The sequence below is a fragment of the Conger conger genome, chromosome 8 (genome assembly GCF_963514075.1).
Source record: "Conger conger chromosome 8, fConCon1.1, whole genome shotgun sequence".
Lineage (NCBI taxonomy): Eukaryota > Metazoa > Chordata > Actinopteri > Anguilliformes > Congridae > Conger > Conger conger.
The window spans coordinates 61,971,043-61,994,863 of NC_083767.1; the positions used below are offsets into that span (position 1 = coordinate 61,971,043).

The 23,821-nt window shown below is 45.7% G+C and overlaps 2 protein-coding genes across 2 annotated transcripts; one reads left to right on the forward strand and one right to left on the reverse strand.

Annotated features, from left to right (window-relative positions):
• Window positions 1-3,696: 3,696 nt before the first annotated feature.
• On the reverse strand, window positions 3,697-7,191 carry med21 (mediator complex subunit 21). The gene is made up of 4 exons (XM_061252412.1): window positions 7,103-7,191; window positions 6,710-6,824; window positions 5,744-5,844; window positions 3,697-4,789 (listed from the first exon to the last, which is right to left on the reverse strand). The coding sequence occupies exons 1-4, from the start codon at window positions 7,142-7,144 to the stop codon at window positions 4,610-4,612; spliced, it is 438 nt and encodes a 145-aa protein (XP_061108396.1). The 5' UTR covers window positions 7,145-7,191; the 3' UTR covers window positions 3,697-4,609.
• Window positions 7,192-7,970: 779 nt separating this feature from the next.
• Window positions 7,971-22,554, forward strand: tm7sf3 (transmembrane 7 superfamily member 3). The gene is made up of 12 exons (XM_061252651.1): window positions 7,971-8,230; window positions 9,142-9,296; window positions 11,343-11,493; window positions 12,594-12,714; window positions 14,107-14,263; window positions 15,789-15,966; window positions 17,203-17,289; window positions 17,856-17,936; window positions 19,555-19,707; window positions 20,456-20,553; window positions 20,762-20,924; window positions 22,002-22,554. Exons 1-12 carry the CDS (start codon window positions 8,161-8,163, stop codon window positions 22,253-22,255), a joined length of 1,668 nt encoding a protein of 555 aa, XP_061108635.1. The 5' UTR covers window positions 7,971-8,160; the 3' UTR covers window positions 22,256-22,554.
• Window positions 22,555-23,821: the final 1,267 nt, after the last annotated feature.

The window sequence follows — 23,821 nt, forward strand, 5'->3', positions numbered from 1 at the left end:
CGTCTTGCTGTCTACACCTGACAAATTATAAACGAATTAAACTAACCTTAGGGAAACACACAAAATCTATTGTATAAGTCTTGCTCCTCATTTAACAGTGCGAGAGCGAAGCAAGAACCCAATGTTGTTTTAATACTGTGTGCGCGGATTAAATGAGTCGATGTTTTGCTGCTGATAAAAGAATCCTAAAAATCTACATTAGCTACATTTTAAATCAAACGCAGACATGAAATTGTAGTTTTTTTATTAATTTGATTATTATTATTATTTATTTAATAGTGTTTTTATTATTTCAAAGTGTTATATTTTGGTGGTGACTGTTAGAACAATCCGCTGTCATAATTACATGCCATATAATGACTGACATTACTGCTGCGATTAATTGAATGATTGTTTGACGCATAGCTAAAAAAAAAAAAAGAGGCGCCATAAAAGATACTTATTTGTCGATTGTCACTTCACTAGCCTTCATACCTACATACCTATATACCTTAACCCACAATACCGGCCATTGTTTCTGGTTTAAAACAACTGCCAAAACTGGGCACTTTGGTACAGACCACAATAGGTATTTAGGGTTGGGACATTTAGCATGAGGAAAAAAAAAACGACTGCTGAAAATAAAACAGCTGAAGAAGGAGGGTGGGAACGGGGGAGGGCAGTCCTGTGCTGTCCTGTGTGACAGGTCCCAGGCCTGTTCTTTCTTCTCCTTTTATGGGCCAGGCGCGGTGTCCATGGCGCTTCAGGGCGTTATGTCACCATTTCCTCTGCATACGCAGCTAAAGCATTTGGCTGTTTTCTTTGTGAGTAATTTGTGAGTGACTCGGCACGATGGTGCAGGGAATAGCATAGTCCCCTCGAGGCAGGAAGGTGCAGGGAATAGCATAGTCCCCTCGAGGCAGGAAGGTGCCGAGGGCCTGTCTGTGCGGAGTTTACATGCTCTAATGCTCTAATGCGTGGGTATTTCTGCTGGGCACTCCGGTTTCCTCCCAAGCATGCAGGTGAGGAGTGAGTGAGTGTGTGAGTGAGTGAGTGTGTGAATGAGTGAGTGAGTGAGCGAGTGTGTGAGTGTGTGAGTGTGTGTGAGTGTGTGTGAATGAGTGAGTGAGTGAGTGTGTGCGTGTGTGTGGGAGAGGTGTGTGTGTGTGTGTGAGTGTGTGTGTGTGTGTGTGTGAGTGTGAGTGTGAGTGTGTGAGTGTGTGAGTGTGTGTGTGGGAGAGGTGTGTGTACTTGTGTGTGAGTGTGTGAGTGTGTGTGTGAGTGTGTGAGTGTGTGTGAGTGAGTGAGTGAGTGTGCGTGCGTGAGTGAGTGAGTGAGTGTGTGAATGAGTGAGTGAGCGAGTGTGTGTGAGTGAGTGAGTGAGTGTGCGTGCGTGAGTGAGTGAGTGTGTGAATGAGTGAGTGAGCGAGTGTGTGAGTGTGTGTGAGTGAGTGAGTGAGTGTGTGAATGAGTGAGTGAGTGTGTGAGTGAATGTGTGAGTGAGTGTGTGAATGAGTGAGTGAGTGAGTGTGTGAGTGAGTGTGTGAAAGAGTGAGTGAGTGAGTGAGTGTGTGAGTGTGTGAATGAGTGAGTGAGTGTGTGAGTGAGTGTGTGAGTGTGTGAGTGAGCGTGTGTGTGCGTGCGTGCGTGCGTGAGTGAGTGTGTGAGTGTGTGTGAGTGAGTGAGTGAGTGAGTGTGTGAATGAGTGAGTGAGTGTGTGAGTGTGTGTGAGTGAGTGTGTGAATGAGTGAGTGAGTGAGCGAGTGTGTGAGTGTGTGAGTGAGTGAGCGAGTGTGTGAGTGAGTGGCGTGCGTGCCCCGCAATGGATTGGCAACCAAAAAGTCAAGAGTCACACATTTGGCACTATATTATAACATTGTAATCATGAGCTCCTGTGCACCACCCATATGTAGAACATTGGTGGATTGAGCCTCATCAGCAGCCTTGCTGGTTTAGGTATGTTGGGATGCTCAGCTGCTGGTTGTGTTCCTTCCCGAACTCGAACTCTCAGATGATTCTGATTAAATGGACCACAGGCAAAACATATCAATTAATTAGTGCAAGTGTGCACATGTGTAATGATCTGCATTCTTTAATTGGGTCTTTATGTGTAGGGGCAGAGCTGATGATGTTGCTGGGGTTCGAGGACTACACCACTTTGTGCAATAAACACCAGTAAGAAACACCACAAAATATGGGGATTTCTTTGTAAGGACAGCAGGCTTTTGTAGCTCCTACAACAGCAAAGACACAAATAAACAACAAAAATAAATAAAATAAAAGACACAAATTACAAATGAACACCTTTGAGCAGTCCTGCTTCCCCCAGGTTCCGGTGAGCTAGACTGGTTACCCGGGGAACCAAACACTTGGAATCGCAACGCGAAACCACTGTCCAAGCAGGTTGGTGGTTCAAGCCCCAAAGAGATCCTCTCAGCTGTTGGGCCCTTGACACCCATTAACCCCACATGGCTTCAGGGGGGGGGGTTGTCACCTGCTTATTCTAATAAACTAAGTCGGTTAGGATAAAAGCGTTGGCTAAATAACAAATTATTGTTCATTATTATTACTACATACACTTAGTGAGCACTTTATTAGGTATTTATTGGATTTGAATTTTAGACTTACTGGTCTTCTGCTGCGGTTGTGGTGAGGTAATGTGTCCAGGATTACCCGGAAGTTCCCATTCTAAATTTCAAGACAGTACAGAGAATTCAGTGGATAATGATTTCTTTACCTCATGTCGTACAGCAGTTTTGTGGAAATGAAAATCTTGGAAATTACATTTACTGCAGCTCATATTCTAACAACTGAGTCGATAATAAAATAAAATAAAAAGTCATAATCTTAAAAATGTAACTTAATCCCTGAATAGCATACTTCCCCCATCACCAGCATTCCATATAATGGATGAATGAGTATGAAATATCCAAGGTCAGTTGGTCCATTCCAGATTCAAACTTTCAAATGTTGGGTGTAAAATCTGCATATGGGATGAGGATAAGTGCCAGTGTGTGCCTATGCCAGGGGTGCCCAACTAGGACCGATCCATTTCAGGATTTTGTGCCAACCTCTGTTCACAATTTCTTAATTAGCTCAATCATATCGTGATCTGATGGCGGCACGGATGGTGCAGTGGGTAGCACTGCCGCCTCACAGCAAGGAGGTCCTGGGTTCGAATCCCCGTCGGCCGGGGCCTCTCTGTGTGGAGTTTGCATGTTCTCCCCGTGTGCGCGTGGGTTTCCTCCCACAGTCCAAAGACATGTATGTTAGGCTGATTGGAGAGTCTAAATTGCCCGTAGGTATGAGTGTGTGAGTGAATGGTGTGTGTGCCCTGCGATGGACTGGCGACCCGTCCAGGGTGTATTCCTGCCTTTCGCCCAATGTATGCTGGGATAGGCTCCAGCCCCCCTGCGACCCTGTTCAGGATAAGCGGGTTCAGATAATGGATGGAGATCGTGATCTGACATTTGTAAAAGCACCAGCTAAGAGCTGCAGACTGCAAATGCATCCTAAAGGTTCACGTACAGGAATGAACCAGCGTAGTGTACACTATAGAGCTGTCAGAACTCTCCTGTACATTTACCTGAAAAGGAGAGAGGTTTGGTCATGATGAAAATATACTTCAGGGGTCCATTACATATTAAAATAGATTAAAACATGGTCTGCATGATACCAGCCATTGAGGAAAGAGTGAAAAAATAAAACACAAGCCACTTGTGAAAACAGAATTTATTCATAATGAGGAGAACTCTAATGGCAGCATTGGTGGTTAAGGTAAACTTCACCCAATGTTCAGATAGTAAACTGGTCTGCCCACAGTCAATAAAACACAGTAATACTGAATACAAGTCCTTTCCTTTCAATGATCAGTGGGGTTAGGGTGGTGTATCCCAGTGACATCACTTCAAATTGTAGATTACAGAAAACAAAATATTTGTTTCTGACATGGGTAAATTACTAAATACAGGTCATAACAATTATACCAAGGGTAAAAGCAAACATACCAAATTGTGATGTATTAATGACTTTTTTAAGCTTGTTTAAACTTGAAAAAAGGGCATGGACATAACCACAGCAAATATCAAATGATATGAAAATCACTGTGCACATAAAAACTTCCGGAAGAGGACGTAGTGTGCAAAACGCACACACACAAATCAGAGCTGACAGTCTGTACATTAACCACATTCACCATTTCAAACAGAGCGAGCTGCAGGAGAGTCAAAACTGCAAAAATGGTAATTATCCAAAATAACCAAATATACACAGCTTAAACAAAAAAAACCCAGATTTTACAGCAAAAGCCTCAATGTTCCAGTCAGAATTCATCCCGACAGCAATTGTCAGGAGTCAGGACAATATGCAGGAAATGTGATCCAGGGATAGTGCTTGTGGCAGAAATGATTAAAATCAGGGTTCATCAACACACATCCAAATCCAGTCACGGTTTTCTTTCCTCCCGTGCAATTAGTGCTAGCGGCTAGCCTCCGGGGCTGTCCAACTCCAGTCCCGCAGGGCTGCGCACCAGACTCCCAGGCGAAGGGAGGGTGGAAACCCAGCAGATCTGACCCCTGCTTTAAACGGTGTCGGCAGCACGGCAGGTCTGGCTGGCTGCTGCCCTCTGGTGTCAGGAGTCCGGCGGTGCGGGCTGGCTGGGCAGACCGCTCCGGGTGCGGAGCTGGGACTGGGCGATGTCGGCCAGAGCGCTCTGGATCTTCTCCAGCAGGAGGTCCCCGCGGTACACCACCTCCTCCAGCCGCGCGGCGGCGTCGTGGTTCTCCTCCTCTAGCTGCCTCAGGCTGGCCGCCTGGGAGGAGGCGAGAGGAGGAGTGGGCGGAAGAGGATGAGAGAGGAGGAGGAGGGGAAGAGAGAGGATGAGAGGAGGAGGGGAAGAGAGAGGATGAGGAGGAGGAGGAAGAGGATGAGGAGCAGCAGGAGAAGAGGATGAGAGAGGGGGAGGAAGAGGATGAGAGGAGGAGCAGGAGGTCACATACAGCGCCCCCTTCCTCCTCTATTGCTGTATATTTGTCACACTGAATGTTTCAGACATTTAGACAAAACGTACCTTTAGATCAAGGGAACTTGAGTGCACAAATAAATGTTTTTAAATGATCTCATTTATTTTACACCCCAGGTAAAAATTGCCCCCTTAAACTTGGTTATACCACCTTTAGCAGCAATAATTGCAACCAAGCACTTTGATATTACGATTTTATATCAGTATTTCACATTGTTGCAGAGGAATTTTGGTCTACTAGCCTTTGCAGAACTGCTGTAGTTCAGATAAACTGGTCATCAAAATCTTCTTTAAAATTCGTGGTAAAGACAAAAAAAAAAGGCTGGTGCTCAGAGTTGCTTACCGGTAGCCTACTTTTGCTTTTTTGCAGCCCATATGTATACTGCAAGATGCAGTGCAGTTATCCAGCTAACTCAGTAATCCTGCTTTGCGCAGTTATCCAGCTAACTCAGTAATCCTGCTTTGTGGAACAGGGCCCTGACCGGTTGCCTCGCCATGTTGCTGTCCGTTGTCGGCTGACTGCCCATCAGCTCGGATTGACACCGTTCACTCCGATAAGAGTTCAGCCATCAGTCAAACACATCAGTTCTCCGAAGCCACAGGACCCACGGTTCAAATTCTACGCTACCTCCAGTTCTCCAAAAGGCCAGCTGTGATGGGGATGTCTTATTGTAAAGTGGCCAAAAACGTATCATTTTATGTGGACTCATTGAAGTCTTACGGGAAGTAACGCTGCATTTTCACCTGCAGAGCTGCAGTAGATTCTTCGCTGGGCAGAGAATCGATCAGCACATCCACGTCCTTGGCAGTCCTCGCGATCAGCGCAGCGAACAGTTGGGCGTATTCTGAAAGAGCAGCCGAAGAACAAATGCACCCACCGCAGTTTAGAAACACAAGGCTGAGCTCCCTTTACGTTTACATTAACATTTTAGTCATTTGGCAGAAGCTAGTTTTTAGTCATTTAGTGCATTCTAAAGCAGAGGTCAACCGCAGTCACTCCTGAGAATGCTGGTTTTCATTACAACCATAAGTGCAATCCAATAATTTTTCACAAGCTGTTAATTTTCCTTAATGAGGTGCCTTTCATGTTTAGAGGGATTATTTACCCTTTTAAGACAGACCCCCATGTTTACGCTGTGCTTATTGCGCTACATGCATACAACTGCTTAAAAAGAGGTAACAAAAACATTAAACGGATTACATTCAGGACTACGGTGAATCAATAGACTCCTAAATTGGGTTGTCAATCATACGTTTAATTATAAGTTCTTTCATAGGCCAGTTGTTCTTCCTTCACCATACAAGCCGAGGTCACTGTACGGAAACGTGACGACAGCTAGAGGAAACCCGGAAGCAAAACTAGAGTAGAGAGATCTGTTATTCTCAGTCTTGGATTGCAGTCATTTATACGGGAAACGGGCCAATTCGTATTATAGGTAACGTATGTCTAGCAGCCATCTGCCGAGGAGTAACTTCGTAGATGGATGCCATAATTGTCACCAACCAAATAAGGTTCACTGCGCAGAAACGGCTAAGCGGAACGGCTTTTGTACGTTACTGCTCAACCTCGGATCCTCATCAATACAAACCCTCTTCAAACACCAAGTACCAAACGGAACCCATTAGGTATCCGCCCACAATGGGTATTTATATGGAAAATACATTTAAACTCGGTCACTTAAACACTGTAGCTGTCCGTATGGTGGTTACCTTCTGTTGGATTTGAGGGCTGGTCTTTATTGATCGCGGTCTGAATGTTGCTAAATGACGCTGGTGGAGCGCACTGCTGCAGAACTCCGATGGCATTGCAGAACTGGTCCGCCAGCTAAACAAGGAAAAGCATAACCACAACTTATACAAGATTCGCTGGTTCAATTAGCCAATTTGGCTATGCTGGTTTTAATAACAAAAAAGCTTAATTGTCATAACGACATATGAGCTAGCTAGCGTTAGCCACATCACTCACTTAGTACCGAACATTTTTATCTTGTTTAACGTTAGAAAAATGTATATCCAGGTCCTGCTCAATGTATAATATGTATATGTGTGAGTCTGACGTTTACCAAACAGTATATGCAGCGCCTAATAAACGATTTTTCTTACCGAATTAACGGCATCTTGGAGTTGCGTTAACCTGTCGGCCATATTTGCAACCAAACACAACTTCACAGTATTGCGTTATACTATTGAACTGCACATTAACCAATGAAATTAACTCTTATTCCGAACCCTTCCTTTCCCCTCCCCTATGCCCACCCAATCACAATTCAGTGCCTTTTTTCGCTGAACACTCATTCCTGACAGACGACGATGATTGACCAATCAAGAACGAGCATGTTGTATACGAAGAGAAAAACATCATGTCCTCGATGGCAGACGTTTTTATCATAATTGTGTGTGTCGCGATTATGACCATGATGAAAAAATCTTTCTATAGATTTTTTATCCCCCTCGCGTTGATTTAAAAGAGAAACATGTTTTTATTTTCTCTTATTCTCTTTTGTCTTTAAATCTTTCTTTTTATACATGGTTTTGTACAAATGTTGAAAGTAATGACTGTTTGTACATTTTTTTTGATGAGTCCACTATGAAGCAGGACACAGTACTGGGCATGAACGACGCTGACGAAAGAAATATTTTGATGCATATAAACAAGTTACTTGTTTTCCTTGTTGCATAGTTTGAACTGAAACATTTTGAAGAAAAAATGTTAATCACTCTCACGCCGAAATAATCTCTCTAGCCTACCTATACCTATACATAAGCAATAGACTTGCATTTCTTTCTTCTAAGCATATGCTACACACTCCCTTCAATGTGCAAAGTGTTTTGTTGGACATAATTTATCCTACGATGATGTGAAAGGAAAATGGTGTGCGTACATTGATGAAGGAGTTGAAGGCGGAAGTAGCCTACTTTGACAGTTTGCAGTTCAGTGAGTTTGCGCGAGTTTCCCGTTGGTGGGGAAAGGTTTTCGCAACTGGACGAGAGCGGTTAACCAGCGAGCTGTCCGCCTGGATGAGGGTCGCTCGAAGGTGCTGTCTTCATCGCAGCAATGTGACGGGGCCTTACGTAGGTGGGGCATTCTGATTTTAGGCATATACATCAATGCAAGCCAGGCATCAAGAAGGAAAGTGGAGATAAGTGGAGGGTGTGAGAAAATGTCCCACTTCTGGACATTCGCTGTGCTTCTTATCTTCACGTGGACCGGAGCACTAACCCAGGATGAAAGTAAGTTTTAAAAGTACAATTCCTGTCGCGCATTTGGAAAGGATAACGACGTTCTGCTGCAGCTTTCCGACGTTTAGAAAAAGGCTTTTTTGAGTTAAATTCAGCGTATTTGCCTTTGCTTTCGCCTATGTCCAGCTAAAAGCCCCAAATAATTTTAATTAATAATTGGGCGTGTTTGCTTCAAGAATGTATCTAGCACTGAAACATAAAGCATAATGCAAAGTATATTAAAGTATAGCAAAACGATTAAACGAATTCAATTTTCTGTTTTAAGTTTGCAGGAAAGCATGTGCTGTGATACTTAATTGACTTCACTTCACTGTAGCGAAACAATAACCTGTAGAGCATTTGCTGTACACATTTTTTCGACCAACACCCCTCAATAAAAAATAAGTTATCAGCCCTTAATCTAGACATCTATTTGTTGTTGTTATTGATATTCTGTGTGGTTATTATTTATAGCGTGGTTAACAACAACAATAACAAAAAAATTAATAAAGATAATAATAATAATAATAATAATAATAATAATAATAATAATATTATTATGATGATGATTATTATAGTAATAATAGTAATAATCATCATATGAATAATAATATAATTAAATTGGACCACTGAGATCACAACAGCGATATATTGGTATGAACAGCATCCTATTAAGCTGCTGTTTATTGTGGCGAATTCTTTTCAGTAGGCCTACATATTAGCCAAGATTTGTTTTCCATGAAAAACACAGCACATGCCCCAAAGTCAACAAATGACTAACACTCGGTTGAGGGCTGAAAATTAAACGTGTTTTTACAAAAAGGGAAAGCGTTGCATAATGGATGGCAGGAGTGTGGTTTTGCTGGACGCGTGACGGTCGCCACAGTATGCTGATGTATGTACGCACGGGTTGTGTCCTGCAGATCGCGTGGTGTTCTCCCTCGGAACTTTCCGGAATGTGACCGTTCCTCAGAACACAACTGTGCAGGCAGTGGTGTCGAGGATCCCGAGTGACGTCACACACATCGTCGTCCAGTTCCACGCGCGGAACCGCAACGTCACGCTGTCGTACACGCAGGTAAGGTCGGCCCCCTCTCAGGTCATTCAACGTACGCTACACGTAATTAACACTCCCTTCACTTTGCACGAGTTTTTATGTGCGTCTGTTTGGTGTTTTTCGAAGAGGAGGTCAATCAGGAAGGTAGGTACGGGCAGCCTGTGGCCTAGTGGCTATGGTGCTTGACTTCGACCCGGAAGGTTGATGGTTTAAGCCCCACAATATGATTCACAAAGTTGTTGGGACCTTGAGCATGGCCCTTAACCCCGCATTGCTCCAGGAGGGATTTCACCTGCTTAGTCTAATCAACTGTAAGTCGCTTTGGATAAGAGCGAGAAAGGGGACTAACCTCCTGCAATTGGCTGCGTGTCATCCAGAATTTCTAAAATACAGAATCAGTTCCAGGGAAATTCCAAAGCCAGAACTTAAACAAGCCGTTCATTTTTCTTAATGAGAAGCTTTTAATGTTTCGAGGGATTATTTACCCTCTTAAGCCGTGTTATGTTTGTGCTATTGTGCGATATTCTGAACCCTTGCATAAAACAGGTGTACAAGGGCTGACATGTTTCAGGATTTTGTGTCAACCTTTTGTGCCTTGATTATTTAAAACTTCTAATTTAAGCTCCATATTCCATATAAGCTCAATCATATATTGATCTGACATTTGTATAACCACCAGCTACAGTCATAGGCTGCAGGCGTACCCAAAAGATTTCACTGAGGTCAAGTGTAGAAGTTGACTTAGCATAGTTTACAGAGCTATCAGAAAGGTAGCTGGGGTATGGTTCACCCCAAAGATCTGCAGCCTGGCCACCAGGGGGACCCCCACATTATCCTGCAGAGATTTGAGGCGGTGCTTGAGCAGACCTGCGTCAAATACATAATTGTTTTTGATTCAAATACATTTTCTACACTTTACTGAGCTCGTCTGGTGTATTGGAACCTATCAAATACTCTCAGAAAGTGCAAGGCCCACCTTCTGGTCCTCTTGGTCGGCTCAATTGCATCAGGCAAGATCAGTCGAGCACAGAAAAGTATTTGAATCTGAAACAGTGCTGTATTTGACCCAGGTCTGGTCCGGGGCTCTTGCTGTGGCTCTGGAGGGCTATCACCCTGCTAAAGAGGCCATAAACCCCCCTCACTGCGTCCTCTGTATGGGTGGCTCCATTCATTTCCAGAATCTGTACAACAGCGTACAGGAGATCTCCATGGCCGGGACTGAGCCTGAGTCTGAGTGTTCCCCAGAATGTCCCCAGCCTATAATAGCCCATTGACAGAATGTACTTAATATGAACAACCTTTTACTTTCCCCCCCGCCCTCTGTTTTCTGCAGTTCTTCCATTGTTTTGTCTGGGATTAGAAAGTTAAGTGTTAAGAAAGGTCTGATTTTCTGCAAATCCCCACGTGTGACATGTGTGCCTTGACTATCACAAATAAGCATGTATTCATTTTTTAACATTTGGAAAAGCATATTCTGGACACATGTGTATCTGAAATGCCGAATGCACTGACCTACGGTATTTCTGCTGACTTGTGGGAGAGTTGTGGGTCTTGTGACAAGCCATCTCTGATGAAAAACTGAAGGCTGTTATCTAACTTGGTAAGAGAGTTAGTAAGCCAGTGGAACTAAACTAGTGATCTGTTGAAAGACACAGTTTTCACACACACACACAAACACACACACACACACACACACTCACGCACACACACACACACACTCCACACACTCACACACACTCACACACACACACACACACACACGCACAGAGCAGCTGCACAGTTTATTGGACGGCATGCGGTGACTTTAGATGGAAATGTGGTGAACACTGAGCCCTCTGTTGAGGCCCACGCCCAACGTGCCGAACTCTGTTTCACGGTTTTCTTTACCACAAGTGCTTGCTATTTGGGGGTTCAGACCTGGTTTATATGCCCTCCGTTTACTCCAGAAAGGGTTCTGTAAAAAGCTCGATATGAATAAGATGTGTTTTATTTGGCAGTGACAGCGCGTTGCTGTCCTGCAGGACTGGACTCTCAGACAGTGGGTGCGTTCTCCGTTTTGATTGGCAGGTGCCCTCAGCAGGCTCCGCCCACACAGCAGCGGACACCGGCCTGCTCTCTCCGCTCCTGCCCCAGCAGACCTCGCTCGCCTGGTTCCTGCTGTCCTCCCATCGCCGCCCTGTCACCGGCATCGGGGCCATACTGCCCTACAGGGCCGCAGGTGAGTCCTGAGGGGAGATGTTAGCTCAGGAGGTAAGAGCAGGAGGGGGCGGCTTGGCTCAGGCAGTAAGAGCAGTCGTCTGGCAGTCGGAGGGTTGCCGGTTCGATCCCCCGCCCGGGCTGTGTTGAAGTGTCCCTGAGCAAACACCTAACCCCCAAATGCTCCTGACGAGCTGGTTGGGGTCTTGCGTGGCAGCCAATCGCCGTCAGTGTGTCAGTGTGTCAGTGTGTCAGTGTGTGAGTGTGTGTATGAATGGGTGAATGGAGAAGCATCAATTGTACAGCGCTTTGGATAAAGGCGCTATATAAATGCCAACCATTTACCATAAGAGCGCTCGTCTGGCAGTCGGATGGTTGCCGGTTCGATTCCCACTCTGGGTGTGTCGAGGTGTCCCTGAGAAAGACACCTAACCCCCAATTTCTCCTGGCGGGCTGGTTGGTGCCTTAAGAGCGCTATGTAAATGTAAGTGGTTATTAACTTACAAAGAGATTCATGGAGACAGACAGTGAATTTGTTTAAAAAATAGAGGAATACAATTAACCACTCCAATAAATGATTAAAATTTTAATGTGTGTATTTTAACTGAATGTTATGAAATGGCAAATGAACAGCACTTATGTTGCACAATTATACAAAGTGCTTTACAGTTATAGGCTCCAGCCGCTGTTCAGGATAAGCATTACATTACATTACATTACAGGCATTTGGCAGATTCTCTTATCCAGAGTGATGCACAGTTGATTAGACTAAGCAGGAGACAATCCTCCCCTGGGGCAATGCAGGGTTAAGGGCCTTGCTCAAGGGCCCAATGGCAGTGCGGATCTTATTGTGGCTATACTGGGATTCGAACCACCAACCTTGCATGTCCCAGTCATTTACCTGAACCACTACGCTACAGGCTGCCCCAATAGTGGGTTAAGATAATGGATGGATGGATGGATGGATGGATGGATGGATGGATGGATGGATGGATGGATGGATGGATGGATGGATGGATGGATGGATGGATGGATGGATGGATGGATGGATGGATGGATGACCTGGTCGCTGGTCATTTCAAGCTGGATTTTACACCTGGGCAATGTTCACTCTCTGTACAGACCCTGTTCCTGGTGCATGCAGCCTGGAAAATGACCTCAAAATGGACCCCAACATCCACCTGAGATACAACCTGTTTCAGACAAGCATCCGCTTTGCCCCTGCCCACACTGGATATGCCAGGTACCCGCTGGTCTGTGGTCTCTGCCACTGTGTGCAGATTGATAGATCAGTATGTTATGGATATTATCCATTCCCTGCTTCTCCTCACCATTTTTTATTTGTATTTATTTGTTGCACAAGAATAGAAACAATGCATAGTCATTTTCTCATTTTACAATAATTGCTTTTAAACTTGGGGTTGGGTTATTTTGCTGGGTTATGAACCACATGCTCTGCTTGGAGTTGGGTTATTTTGCTGGGTTATTTTACATTACATTACATTATTGGCATTTGGCAGACGCTCTTATCCAGAGCGACGTACAGTTGATTAGACTAAGCAGGAGACAATCCTCCCCTGGAGCAATGCAGGGTTAAGGGCCTTGCTCAAGGGCCCCACGGCTGTGCAGATCTTATTGTGGCTACACTGGGATTAGAACCACCGACCTTGTGTGTCGCAGTCATTTACCTTAACCACTACGCTACAGGCCGCTATGAACCACATGCTCTGCTTGGAGTTGGGTTATTTTGCTGGGTTATGAACCACATGCTCTGCTTGGAGTTGGGTTATTTTGCTGGGTTAAGCACCACATGTTCTGTTTGGCGTTGGGTTTTTTTGCTGGGTTATGAACCACATGCTCTGCTTGGAGTTGGGTTATTTTGCAGGGTTATGAACCACATGCTCTGCTTGGAGTTGGGTTATTTTGCTGGGTTATGAACCACATGTTCTGCTTGGCGTTGGTTTTTTTTTGCTGGCTTATGCACCACATGCTCTGCTTGGAGTTGGGTTATTTCGCTGGGTTATGAACCACATGCTCTGCTGGATGAACACAGCTATCCCCGCCAGGCTTTGGTATATTTCTGAGCCCAGAAGTCCTGGGTCGGGAATTCAAAATAAGGTCATGTGACAAATTCACAAGGAAGTCCTGTGATGAGCATGGTGCCTGATGGCTGTGACCTCATAACTAGCATCCTCACGTCTGACTGTGCGCTTTACTTTTAAAGGAGACATAATCCGTCGTAAAATATGTTGACTTTATCACAGTGTGAATGGAACAGCTAAAATGTTGCCTTGATGTCACTTAATGCACAGACTGCTAGACTGTTTTGTTGTGCGTTACAAAATGAGCTGTCCAGTTGTAGATGATTTTTCAGGAAAACAGAAAATGTTAAGCTCACATGGTGAACATGCTGTAAATTGTATTCATAGTCAGTTGTCCGTTACTACCCACGCTCCCCCAATGTTAAGGTAAAACTGTTGGCTAATTAGTATAACTTGGGTTGCTGCTGTATAATAACACTTTTCATAGTCAAAATGAGATTGTACATTTGCGTTTTTAGCTAAAGCTGTGCTGGTGTTTGTGATGTGAGGACTGCTTGGCTCATTCTGCCCGTGTTTCCCGCGGCTCTGCCCAGGGGAGGCAGCCCTCTGGCGTGTAACGCCACACAGGAGCGTCTGGAGTATGACGTCTACCGCTACTTCCTGCCAACCGGCGACCTCTCTGAGCTCACACTCCTCTACCACCTCCAGATCACCGCCAGCACACAGGGCATGAAGGATCATGGGAGCAAAGTGAGTGAGAGTGAAGGATCATGGGAGCAAAGTGAGTGAGAGTGAAGGATCATGGGAGCAAAGTGAGTGAGAGTGAAGGATCATGGGAGCAAAGTGAGTGAGAGTGAAGGATCATGGGAGCAAAGTGAGTGAGAGTGAAGGATCATGGGAGCAAAGTGAGTGAGAGTGAAGGATCATGGGAGCAAAGTGGGTGAGAGTGAAGGATCATGGGAGCAAAGTGAGTGAGAGTGAAGGATCATGGGAGTAAAGTGAGTGAGAGTGAAGGATCATGGGAATAAAGTGAGTGAGAGTGAAGGATCATGGGAATAAAGAGCCAGGCATAGTACCCCTTTCCCCGTGGAGAGCCAAAATTAGGTTGGCTCATTGTACTTCCTTCCCAGTGTAGTGCTGAAACTAGTATCTGTAACCACCAACTTCAAATGTAAAATTAGATGATATTTATGACTGAACCAGATTATAAATGGTCTGTAATTAAACAGAGCTGTACAACTGATACTTCTCATTCACCCATACATTCACACACCGACGGCGACTGGCTGCCAAGGCACCAGCCAGCTCATCAGGAGCGATTGGGTGTTAGGTATTTTGCTCTGGGACAATTGGACACACCCAGAGCGGGATCAATCCGGCAACCCCATCGATATCACTGTGAACCAAGGCCTTTGGATTCAGCAGACGTGCTACGCACATATCTTTCTGTCTGATTCCCCCTTTCTGTTATACCTTCTCACTCATGAAATATGTGAATGGGAACTGAAAAGTGTCTTTCATGGATTGTCTGTCTGGCAGACACCCAGTTTCGTTTCAGAAAATACTCCATGAAAAGGGCGTATTGGTTATATTGTAAAAATGGCGCAGCAGTAATTTGCAATGATTTCCAAATACCTTCCTGATTTAATTAAAGACAAAAAATGCGCAACAGTCAAGGAGAAAGAATGTCCTCGATTGTTTAAATTCCCTGACATAAGAAGTACCTTTTTGTGTCCTTTTTTACTTTATTTCTGCAGACAATTTGACAACCGTCACATACACACACACTCACACACTCTCACACACACACACACACACACTCTCACACACACACACACACACACACACACACACAAACACACACACACTCACAATTGAAACCTTCCCGCATCCACATAATAATAACAACTACAAGGCACACTATCGAAACTGCAAGAACAAAAAAAACAGAAAAGAAGATAAATAATCAGAATAAAAAAACTTAGATATAATGAGTAACTCACACACTCTCACACACAGTCACTCACTCAGTAACTCACTCAGTAACTCACACACTCACTCATTTACACTGGCTCACTCAGTAACTCACTCATTTACACTGGCTCACTCAGTAACTCACACACTACTCATTTACACTCACTCTCTCACTCACACAGTCACTCATTTACACTGGCTCACTCAGTAACTCACTCATTTACACTGGCTCACTCAGTAACTCACTCATTTACACTGGCTCACTCAGTAACTCACTCACACAGTCTCCTTGTCCCCGCAGGTAGCGACACTTTCTTTGACCAATGGGACGTCTGCATCCTTTAGCTCCACCCCTGGTCAGGGGGTGATCTACTCTGTGATTGTGCGGGACGTGGGGCGGAACACGAGCGCCTCCTATGTCCCCGCCCACTCCTATGGCTGCAGCTTCTCGTCCCTGCTCGACGGCTGCCTGACGCTGGGTAAGAGAGTCATGGTACTGAGAGAGTCATGGTACTGAGAGAGTCATGGTACTGTCCTCCTCAGTGATGCTGGGTCAGAGAGTCATGGTACTGAGAGAGTCATGGTACTGAGAGAGTCATGGTACTGTCCTCCTCAGTGACGCTGGGTAAGAGAGTCATGGTACTGAGAGAGTCATGGTACTGTCCTCCCCAGTGACGCTGGGTTAGAGAGTCATGGTACTGTCCTCCTCAGTGACGCTGGGTTAGAGAGTCATGGTACTGTCCTCCCCAGTGACGCTGGGTTAGAGAGTCATGGTACTGTCCTCCTCAGTGACGCTGGGTTAGAGAGTCATGGTACTGTCCTCCCCAGTGACGCTGGGTTAGAGAGTCATGGTACTGTCCTCCTCAGTGACGCTGGGTTAGAGAGTCATGGTACTGTCCTCCTCAGTGACGCTGGGTTAGAGAGTCATGGTACTGTCCTCCTCAGTGACGCTGGGTTAGAGAGTAATGTTACTGTCCTCCTCAGTGACGCTGGGTTAGAGAGTCATGGTACTGAGAGAGTCATGGTACTGTCCTCCCCAGTGACGCTGGGTTAGAGAGTCATGGTACTGTCCTCCTCAGTGACGCTGGGTAAGAGAGTCATGGTACTGTCCTCCTCAGTGACGCTGGGTTAGAGAGTCATGGTACTGTCCTCCTCAGTGACGCTGGGTTAGAGAGTCATGGTACTGAGAGAGTCATGGTACTGTCCTCCCCAGTGACGCTGGGTTAGAGAGTCATGGTACTGTCCTCCTCAGTGACGCTGGGTAAGAGAGTCATGGTACTGTCCTCCCCAGTGATGCTGGGTTAGCCATGGTACTGTCCTATGGGGCTGTGGACAGGTGTGTTGGACTGCCAGGTGTGTGGCACTGCTCTAGGTATGAATGAGGCACTGCACCTCGAACAGATCAATGTAAACACTTTAAAGGGCAGGTTTTTTTGGAATGTTTAACAAAAAATTTTGATCTCAAACTCTCATTCCTGTTGATTGTACATTAGCATTAGAATGTCCTCGTGTTCTGATCAGAATGTTAGAATGTAAGAACATTCTAATGACATATTTGTGACCTCACACCTTTAAGGGCCAATGCTGTTTCCCTGTGCTCTGATAATCATATGACCCTTTGTGGCACCAAGCTCTAACCCCCAGCCCAACCCCTCGGTCACATTATTATTATACCTAAATCATGTATTTATATTTACTTCGCTTTTTTATTTCAGGAAGGATTTCCACCAAGGTGTTCTTCACTCTGTGTGGTGTAGGCGGGCTTTTTGTCTGTTTCTTTGGGCACCGTTTCTTCAAATGTGGTAAAATATAAGTTCTGATTGTTCAGTGTTGGGCAGTGTATTCTGTTACTCCCATTGATATTTCTTATTCACTTTCACAATTTCAGTCAAACAGTCAGAGCTCTTTCATTGATCTCACATAACAGTACTCCAGCAGATTTAACTAATTAACAATGACTCTAGGGAACTAATTAGTTAAATTAGATTGGACCCTGCTATACAGTATATTGAAGAAATTTGAGCATGCACACACTTTGTTTCTTAGTGTGAGGCCTAAGAACGTAGATGTGAAAAGTAATATAGGGGGCTTCAAGCTTGGAAAGAGATTACACTTCCTAGCACATAAAATCCATAAGAGTGTTGTCACTGGTGCTTTGTTGTTATTACATTATGAGGCTTACCAAAGCAGATTTTCAGGTTTATGGTAAATTTGTCAATTTGAATTTCGCAATTTATTGCATGCGATTATCATCAGGTTACAGTCTACAACAACGTGGTGGAGCCCCACTGATTTCTCCCTCTCTCCCTCTCTCTCCCCCCCTCTCTCTCTCTCCCTCCCTCTCTCTCTCTCTCTCTCTCTCTCTCAGAGATGTTTTGGATGGGATATGTGTTTGCAGCAGTCATCTTCTTCGTTCTCCTCACCAAAACCACTGTTCTGGATTACGACAGTGAGTGAGATCTGAACCGTTATAAAACCACTGTTCTGGATTACGACAATGAGTGAGATCTGAACCGTTATAAAACCACTGTTCTGGATTACGACAGTGAGTGAGATCTCAACCATTATAAAACCACTGCTGTGGATCAGGACAGTGAGTGAGATCTGAACCATTATAAATAATGTGTACTAATGCATTTATTTATGCTGCTCATAAGGACTCCAGGTAAAAGCATAGTCTAAACACAGGTCTATGGAACGATAACTTGACTAAATAGCTGTTGAATTAAAAATGATACTTCCACCTATATGTTTTTTTGTTTGTTTTTGTTTTTTGTTATGATGCCTCAAGACATGAAGCTGCTGAACTATGTCATGCAAAACAAACAAACTCCACTTTGTGGACAATTACTGTATCATGATGTGAACACCAGGACCATTTATTAAAGATTATTACATTATTGAGGCCCTGTCTGAACAAATCCTTGTTCTTATTTGGTCTTCAAGTAGTTTTTGAAAGCTTTGAAGTAAATTCAGGTTTCACACGTCAAGGGATAATTTCAATGGCAACTGACTTCACTTGTCGAATGTGTTCCCAACAAATGGTTAAACTTGCAAAATCTTGACTCTAGAGCAACTTGCACAAACAAGTCTCTTGCCTAATCCTGTTAGCGGCCATAGGCTGAGGAAACAGCCATAACAGCTGTCCTCGTGTCACGGAGAACTAATACAGCTTTGACCTCCCCGAAGGATGTCTCACTGTCTTCTGAGTCATGGAGAGAGAGAGAGAGAGAGAGAGAGAGAGAGAGAGAGGGAGGGGGAAGAGAGACATCATGAGAGAGATAGAGGGAGGGAGAGAGGGAGGGAAGGAGAGAAAGAGAGGGAGAGCATGAGATAGGGAGAGAGAGGGGAGCGAGAGGAAGAGAGGGAAGGAGAGAGTGAGAGAGAGGGAGGGGGAGGGAGAAAGAGAGGAAGAGAAGGGGAGGGAAGGAGAGAGAGAGAGAGGCAGAGAAGGAGAAAGAGAGAGACTGCATTGTGTGGCTGGTTTATTGCACAATTGTTAGTTCCTACTGCAGATGTTGCATCCTGACTAACTGTGCCAGAACGAGGCCAAGACCTTCAGCCACAGCAGCACCCACGTCACTATGACAGATAGAAGCTGCCTTACTGGATCCTCTGAAATCAGTCCAGCGTCGGAACCATTTTTAAACCAGTGGTAGCTAACCCTGTTCCTGGAGATCTACAATCCTGTAGGTTTTAACTTCAACCCTAATTTGGCACACCTGGCTCTACGAATTAGCAGCTCAACGAGACCTCACTAGATATCCAGGAACAGGGTTGGGCAGTTGAATGGGGTCCGCTTTGTTAGGGTTGGGATGAAGACTGGTTACCACTGTTATAAATTAATATGATGATTCATGATTTACTCCACCATAACAGAGAGAGGGTTAAGGGCTATCATTTGTGTCCTGTGTCCTGTTTGTGCTGAATGACTTCCGTGTCTGTGTACTATGTCAGTTGAGCTGTGTGCCATTACTATGTCAGTTGAGCTGTGTGCCATTACTATGTCAGTTGAGCTGTGTGCCATTACTATGTCAGTTGAGCTGTGTGCCATTGGTCCCCTGCAGTCCGATTGGCCCTGGCAGCGGTGATGGGCGTGGTGGGTGGGGCGGTGCTGGTTCTGAGCTGGTGGCGGTTTGGCTCGATCATGGCCTGTGTGCTGGTGGTGGGCCTCATCCTGGGGTTCCTGCTGGCAGCCATCGTCTTTTACACCCCCCTCGGTAAGGCCAAACGCTAAAATAATGGGGGTTTTTTGCTTGAAGGTGCTCGTAAGTAATCGAGAAAGGTTTCCATGAAATGTTTTTATTAAAATATATTTCTGTACTATAAGTGTACATTATTGTTTTCATCTCATGAACAGTTTGGAGATCATGTCTGTCGCGTAGTGGCTAAGGTACATGGGACACCCAGAGGGTTGTCGGTTCAAGCCCTGGTGTGGCCATGATAGGATCCGCACAGCTGTTTACTCCTTCAGCAAGGCTCTTAACCCCACATTGCTCCAGGGAGATTTCCCCCGCTTAGTCTAATCAACTGTACGTCACTTTGAATAAAAGCATCAGTTAAATAGCTGTACAGTACTGACAGGTGCATGTCACACTGTATGATAAGATCCAAATATTGCGAGCAGAGATTCCATCCTACAGTTAAAGTGGCTTATGTCGTCTGAAATCCACACAGAGAAATTTAGGATGGTGGAGCATCCTAAATCTGTCACCTAATCGTGGCATTTTTTGGCTGAAAAGAATAATTCAATAAATTAATGTCCTTGCTTTCCTTAAGGATATTAGTTACATTATTGCTGAATGGTGTTTCTGCTTTAATACTGTTTATAATTGTGGCAAAAATCACACAGGGTATACCCAGCTTTAAAGGGAAGATTTATGTAAAGTGGTCCATGCAATAACATGGTGATCTAAGATGTACGTGATCTAAGATGTCTGTGATCTAAGATGGCCGTCCTTCCCTCAGGTGACCTGGCTGTCTTCCGCTCAGCTGTGGCCTTCTGGGTAACTTTCAGCTGCATCATGGTGGTGGTGCCGCTTTTATTCGTGCGCTGGCCCAGAGAGGTGGGGATCTCCGAGCAAAACCAGCTCCCAAACACAGACATGGCAACCCGTGTACAATCAGCCCCAAACCTGGACAATGTTTTTGAAAAACCCCCCAAAAAAACAAAAAAAATTAAATAAATGCAGTCATTGTGAATTTTGCCTCATAGTCATTGTCTGATTTGAAATAGAGATGTGATCCGTCACGTTTCTCGCATGCGTCTCCCAGGGAAACATTGTGAGCTGTGGAGTGTCCGGGGGCTATGCGGTGGTGCTGTCGGTGAACGCGTACGTGTGCACCAGTCTCTCCTACATCACTCTGGACATCCTGAAGCGCTTCATCAACACTGACTTCAACAGGGACTTCATCAGAGTGCCGCTGCGGGATATCGGTGAGTGCCTCTCTTCCCTGTCCAGCCGCAGTGACTGCAACTGACATTGTGACGGCGGCCATTTTGTAACTGCCATCTACCGGCACCAGCTTCACCCCCACCATAAGCTGACAACTGCGCTGCTGTTGTGGCCGTGCAGTCCTGGCCGCCTGTTCCACAGTTTGGCCAACAGGTGGCGATGAAGCGCTGCGTCTGACTGTGTTCAGCGTTCAACTCTTATCTTGAGTATTGGAACTACTGTACGTTGCCCAAGGTACATTCCTTCCAGCATGGATGGCAGCAGCTTGTAGAACTAGAAAACTAATCGCGACGGGATTAGCTAACCAGCTAGCTCAGTAACGTGGATACAGCTAGATTTGATAGAAATACATTAAAGATAGTCTGCACATCATGTGCGGTTGGCTCAGCTGAACCTGCTGCCTTCCAGGCGTCACTGAGGGACAGTGCCAAGGGCACAGCTTCGAGTACGGAGCTCGTGCACTTAGGAAACTGGACTGCTGAGTGAGTGTTTGCACGCTCCTGTCTATCCTCTCAAATCAATGATTAGAAAGGCCTATGGTTACAACTGAGCTATGCCATATATTGTTCAGCAATTCCGCATGAGGGCGACATGGCTCAGGCAGTAAGAGCAGTCGTCTGGCAGTCGGAGGGTTGCCGGTTCGATCCCCCGCCTGGTGTGTCCCTGAGCAAGACACCTAACCCCTAAATGCTCCTGACGAGCTGGTTGGTGCCTTGCATGGCAGCCAATCACCGTTGGTGTGTGAGTGTGAGTGTGTGTATGAATGGGTGAATGAGAAGCATCAATTGTACAGCGCTTTGGATAAAGGCGCTATATAAATGCCAACCATTTACCATTTGCATCAGCTACAGTGACCAGACACTTGCACACATGGTCTATACATATATTTATGTTTTTAATATTCAATCTGGCACATAAATATTTATCAATGTATTATTGTTCAACTGGCACCTTAATGAATTGGCATTTAGCACAGATGTCTGTGGTAGCGTGTGTGTGTTAAATGTTTTTGGTTTGTGACTGCCCCCCGTGGTTCAATAAAGTATTCCGAACCACAGATTTGGGAATGCTGACGGTGTGGGCGGTGCTGGGCGCCAGCGGGATCGCCCTGCAGCTGTACCGGGAGCGGCAGCGCCCATTCTTCCCGCCCAGCCCCTACGTCCTGTGGAGGCAGGCCCGGGAACGCCGGAAAACCAACGTGCTGGATCCCAGCCACCACGTTCCCGGCCTTCCGGGGCGGATGCGCGCGCGGATTCAGGGGCTCCTCCGGAAGACGGAGCCGGCAGACGAGCGGACGCCCCTCTTACTGTGACCCCGCCCCCTGAGCCTGACGAGGCCCCGCCCCCTGTCACTTTGCCCTTCTGCCATAACTCCGCTCTGTTGTAGGACGACACGCCTCCTGTTGTGAATTTCGCTCCTTTACATTCCCCTCCAACAGCCACACAGGGACTGTGCTGCTGGTGTCCAGCTCAGTGCTCAGTGCTGCAGGTGTCCAGCTCAGTGCTCAGTGCTGCAGGTGTCCAGCTCAGTGCTCAGTGCTGCTGGTGTCCAGCTCAGTGCTGCTGGTGTCCAGCTCAGTGCTCAGTGCTGCAGGTGTCCAGCTCAGTGCTCAGTGCTGCTGGTGTCCAGCTCAGTGCTCAGTGCTGCTGGTGTCCAGCTCAGTGCTCAGTGCTGCTGGTGTCCAGCTCAGTGCTGCAGGTGTCCAGCTCAGTGCTCAGTGCTGCAGGTGTCCAGCTCAGTGCTGCTGGTGTCCAGCTCAGTGCTCAGTGCTGCTGGTGTCCAGCTCAGTGCTCAGTGCTGCAGGTGTCCAGCTCAGTGCTCAGTGCTGCAGGTGTCCAGCTCAGTGCTCAGTGCTGCAGGTGTCCAGCTCAGTGCTCAGTGCTCAGTGCTGCAGGTGCCCAGGGCTCAGCTGTGAGAGAGGAGCAGAGAGCAGGCGGGACTGTGTGGGTTCTGTGGCCTCTACAGACTGAGCTGTAGGTGAGAAGCTCCCTGGCTGAGAATACTACTGGGGATGGATCCCTCAAGTGTTTTTGTTATTTTTTTATAAGTGCCAGCAACACCTACGATGTCTGCTGCGGTCTGATTTCAACTCCACTTGATACAATCAACACCATACTTTAACTGGTATTAGCAGTCTCAGTCTCAGATTGACGGGAGATAGGCACTGTTTGAATTCACAGGTGACTTGTACATACTGATAATGCATTTTGAGCTTTATTATTATTATTTAGCTGATGCTTTTGTCCAAAGTGACTTACATTGATTAGACTGAGCAGGGGCCAACCTCCCCTGGAGCAATGTGGGGTTAAGGGCCCAGCAGCTGCACTGATCTTATCATGGCTCCACTGGGGCTCGAAACCACCAACCTTCCGGGCCCCAGAGGAGTACATTAGTCACGTAGCTTTAGCGCTAATGTGCGTGTTTTCTTGTGACATGTAGACCATTTTATGCTTTTGTGTGCAGTGTGAAACTACTGTTTACACATTCACTACACTGGAGCGCTGCACTGGAGCACTGCACTGGAGCGCTGCACTGGAGCACTGCACTGCAATGTGGGCTTGGAGACCTCAGTTGGAAGTGGAGTCGTTTTACTGGGGTGTATGGATCATCACCCCAATCCAGGGTGACCTCCATATTTTTGTCATGGAATGGCTAGTGTTAAAAAGATGCGCCAATTGTTGTTATTCTAAATAAGTTTCTTTGTTAGATAAATAATAATGGTGTTGTATTTGATTAATATCAGATGTCAGATTTTTTTATGTTTTTTTAAAAATGTTTTACGTAGGCTCAGTTTAATCAGAATTACCTTTTGAATCCATAATGCCATTCATATCTTATATATAATTATACAGTGCTGTTGAATGAATGCTTTAATCTG

Bases quoted from the DNA above. Each gene is read 5' to 3' on its own strand.
- med21 (XM_061252412.1), bottom strand. From the start codon at position 7,144: ATGGCCGACAGGTTAACGCAACTCCAAGATGCCGTTAATTCG. The intron at 5,845-6,709 runs GTAACCACCATA...CTGCTCTTTCAG, and splicing joins GCCCTCAAATCCAACAGAAG to AATACGCCCAACTGTTCGCT. The intron at 4,790-5,743 runs GTGAAAATGCAG...GCCTCCTCCCAG, and splicing joins AATCTACTGCAGCTCTGCAG to GCGGCCAGCCTGAGGCAGCT.
- tm7sf3 (XM_061252651.1), top strand. From the start codon at position 8,161: ATGTCCCACTTCTGGACATTCGCTGTGCTTCTTATCTTCACGTGGACC. The intron at 17,290-17,855 runs GTAAAATATAAG...TCTCTCTCTCAG, and splicing joins GCACCGTTTCTTCAAATGTG to AGATGTTTTGGATGGGATAT. The intron at 17,937-19,554 runs GTGAGTGAGATC...GGTCCCCTGCAG, and splicing joins CACTGTTCTGGATTACGACA to TCCGATTGGCCCTGGCAGCG.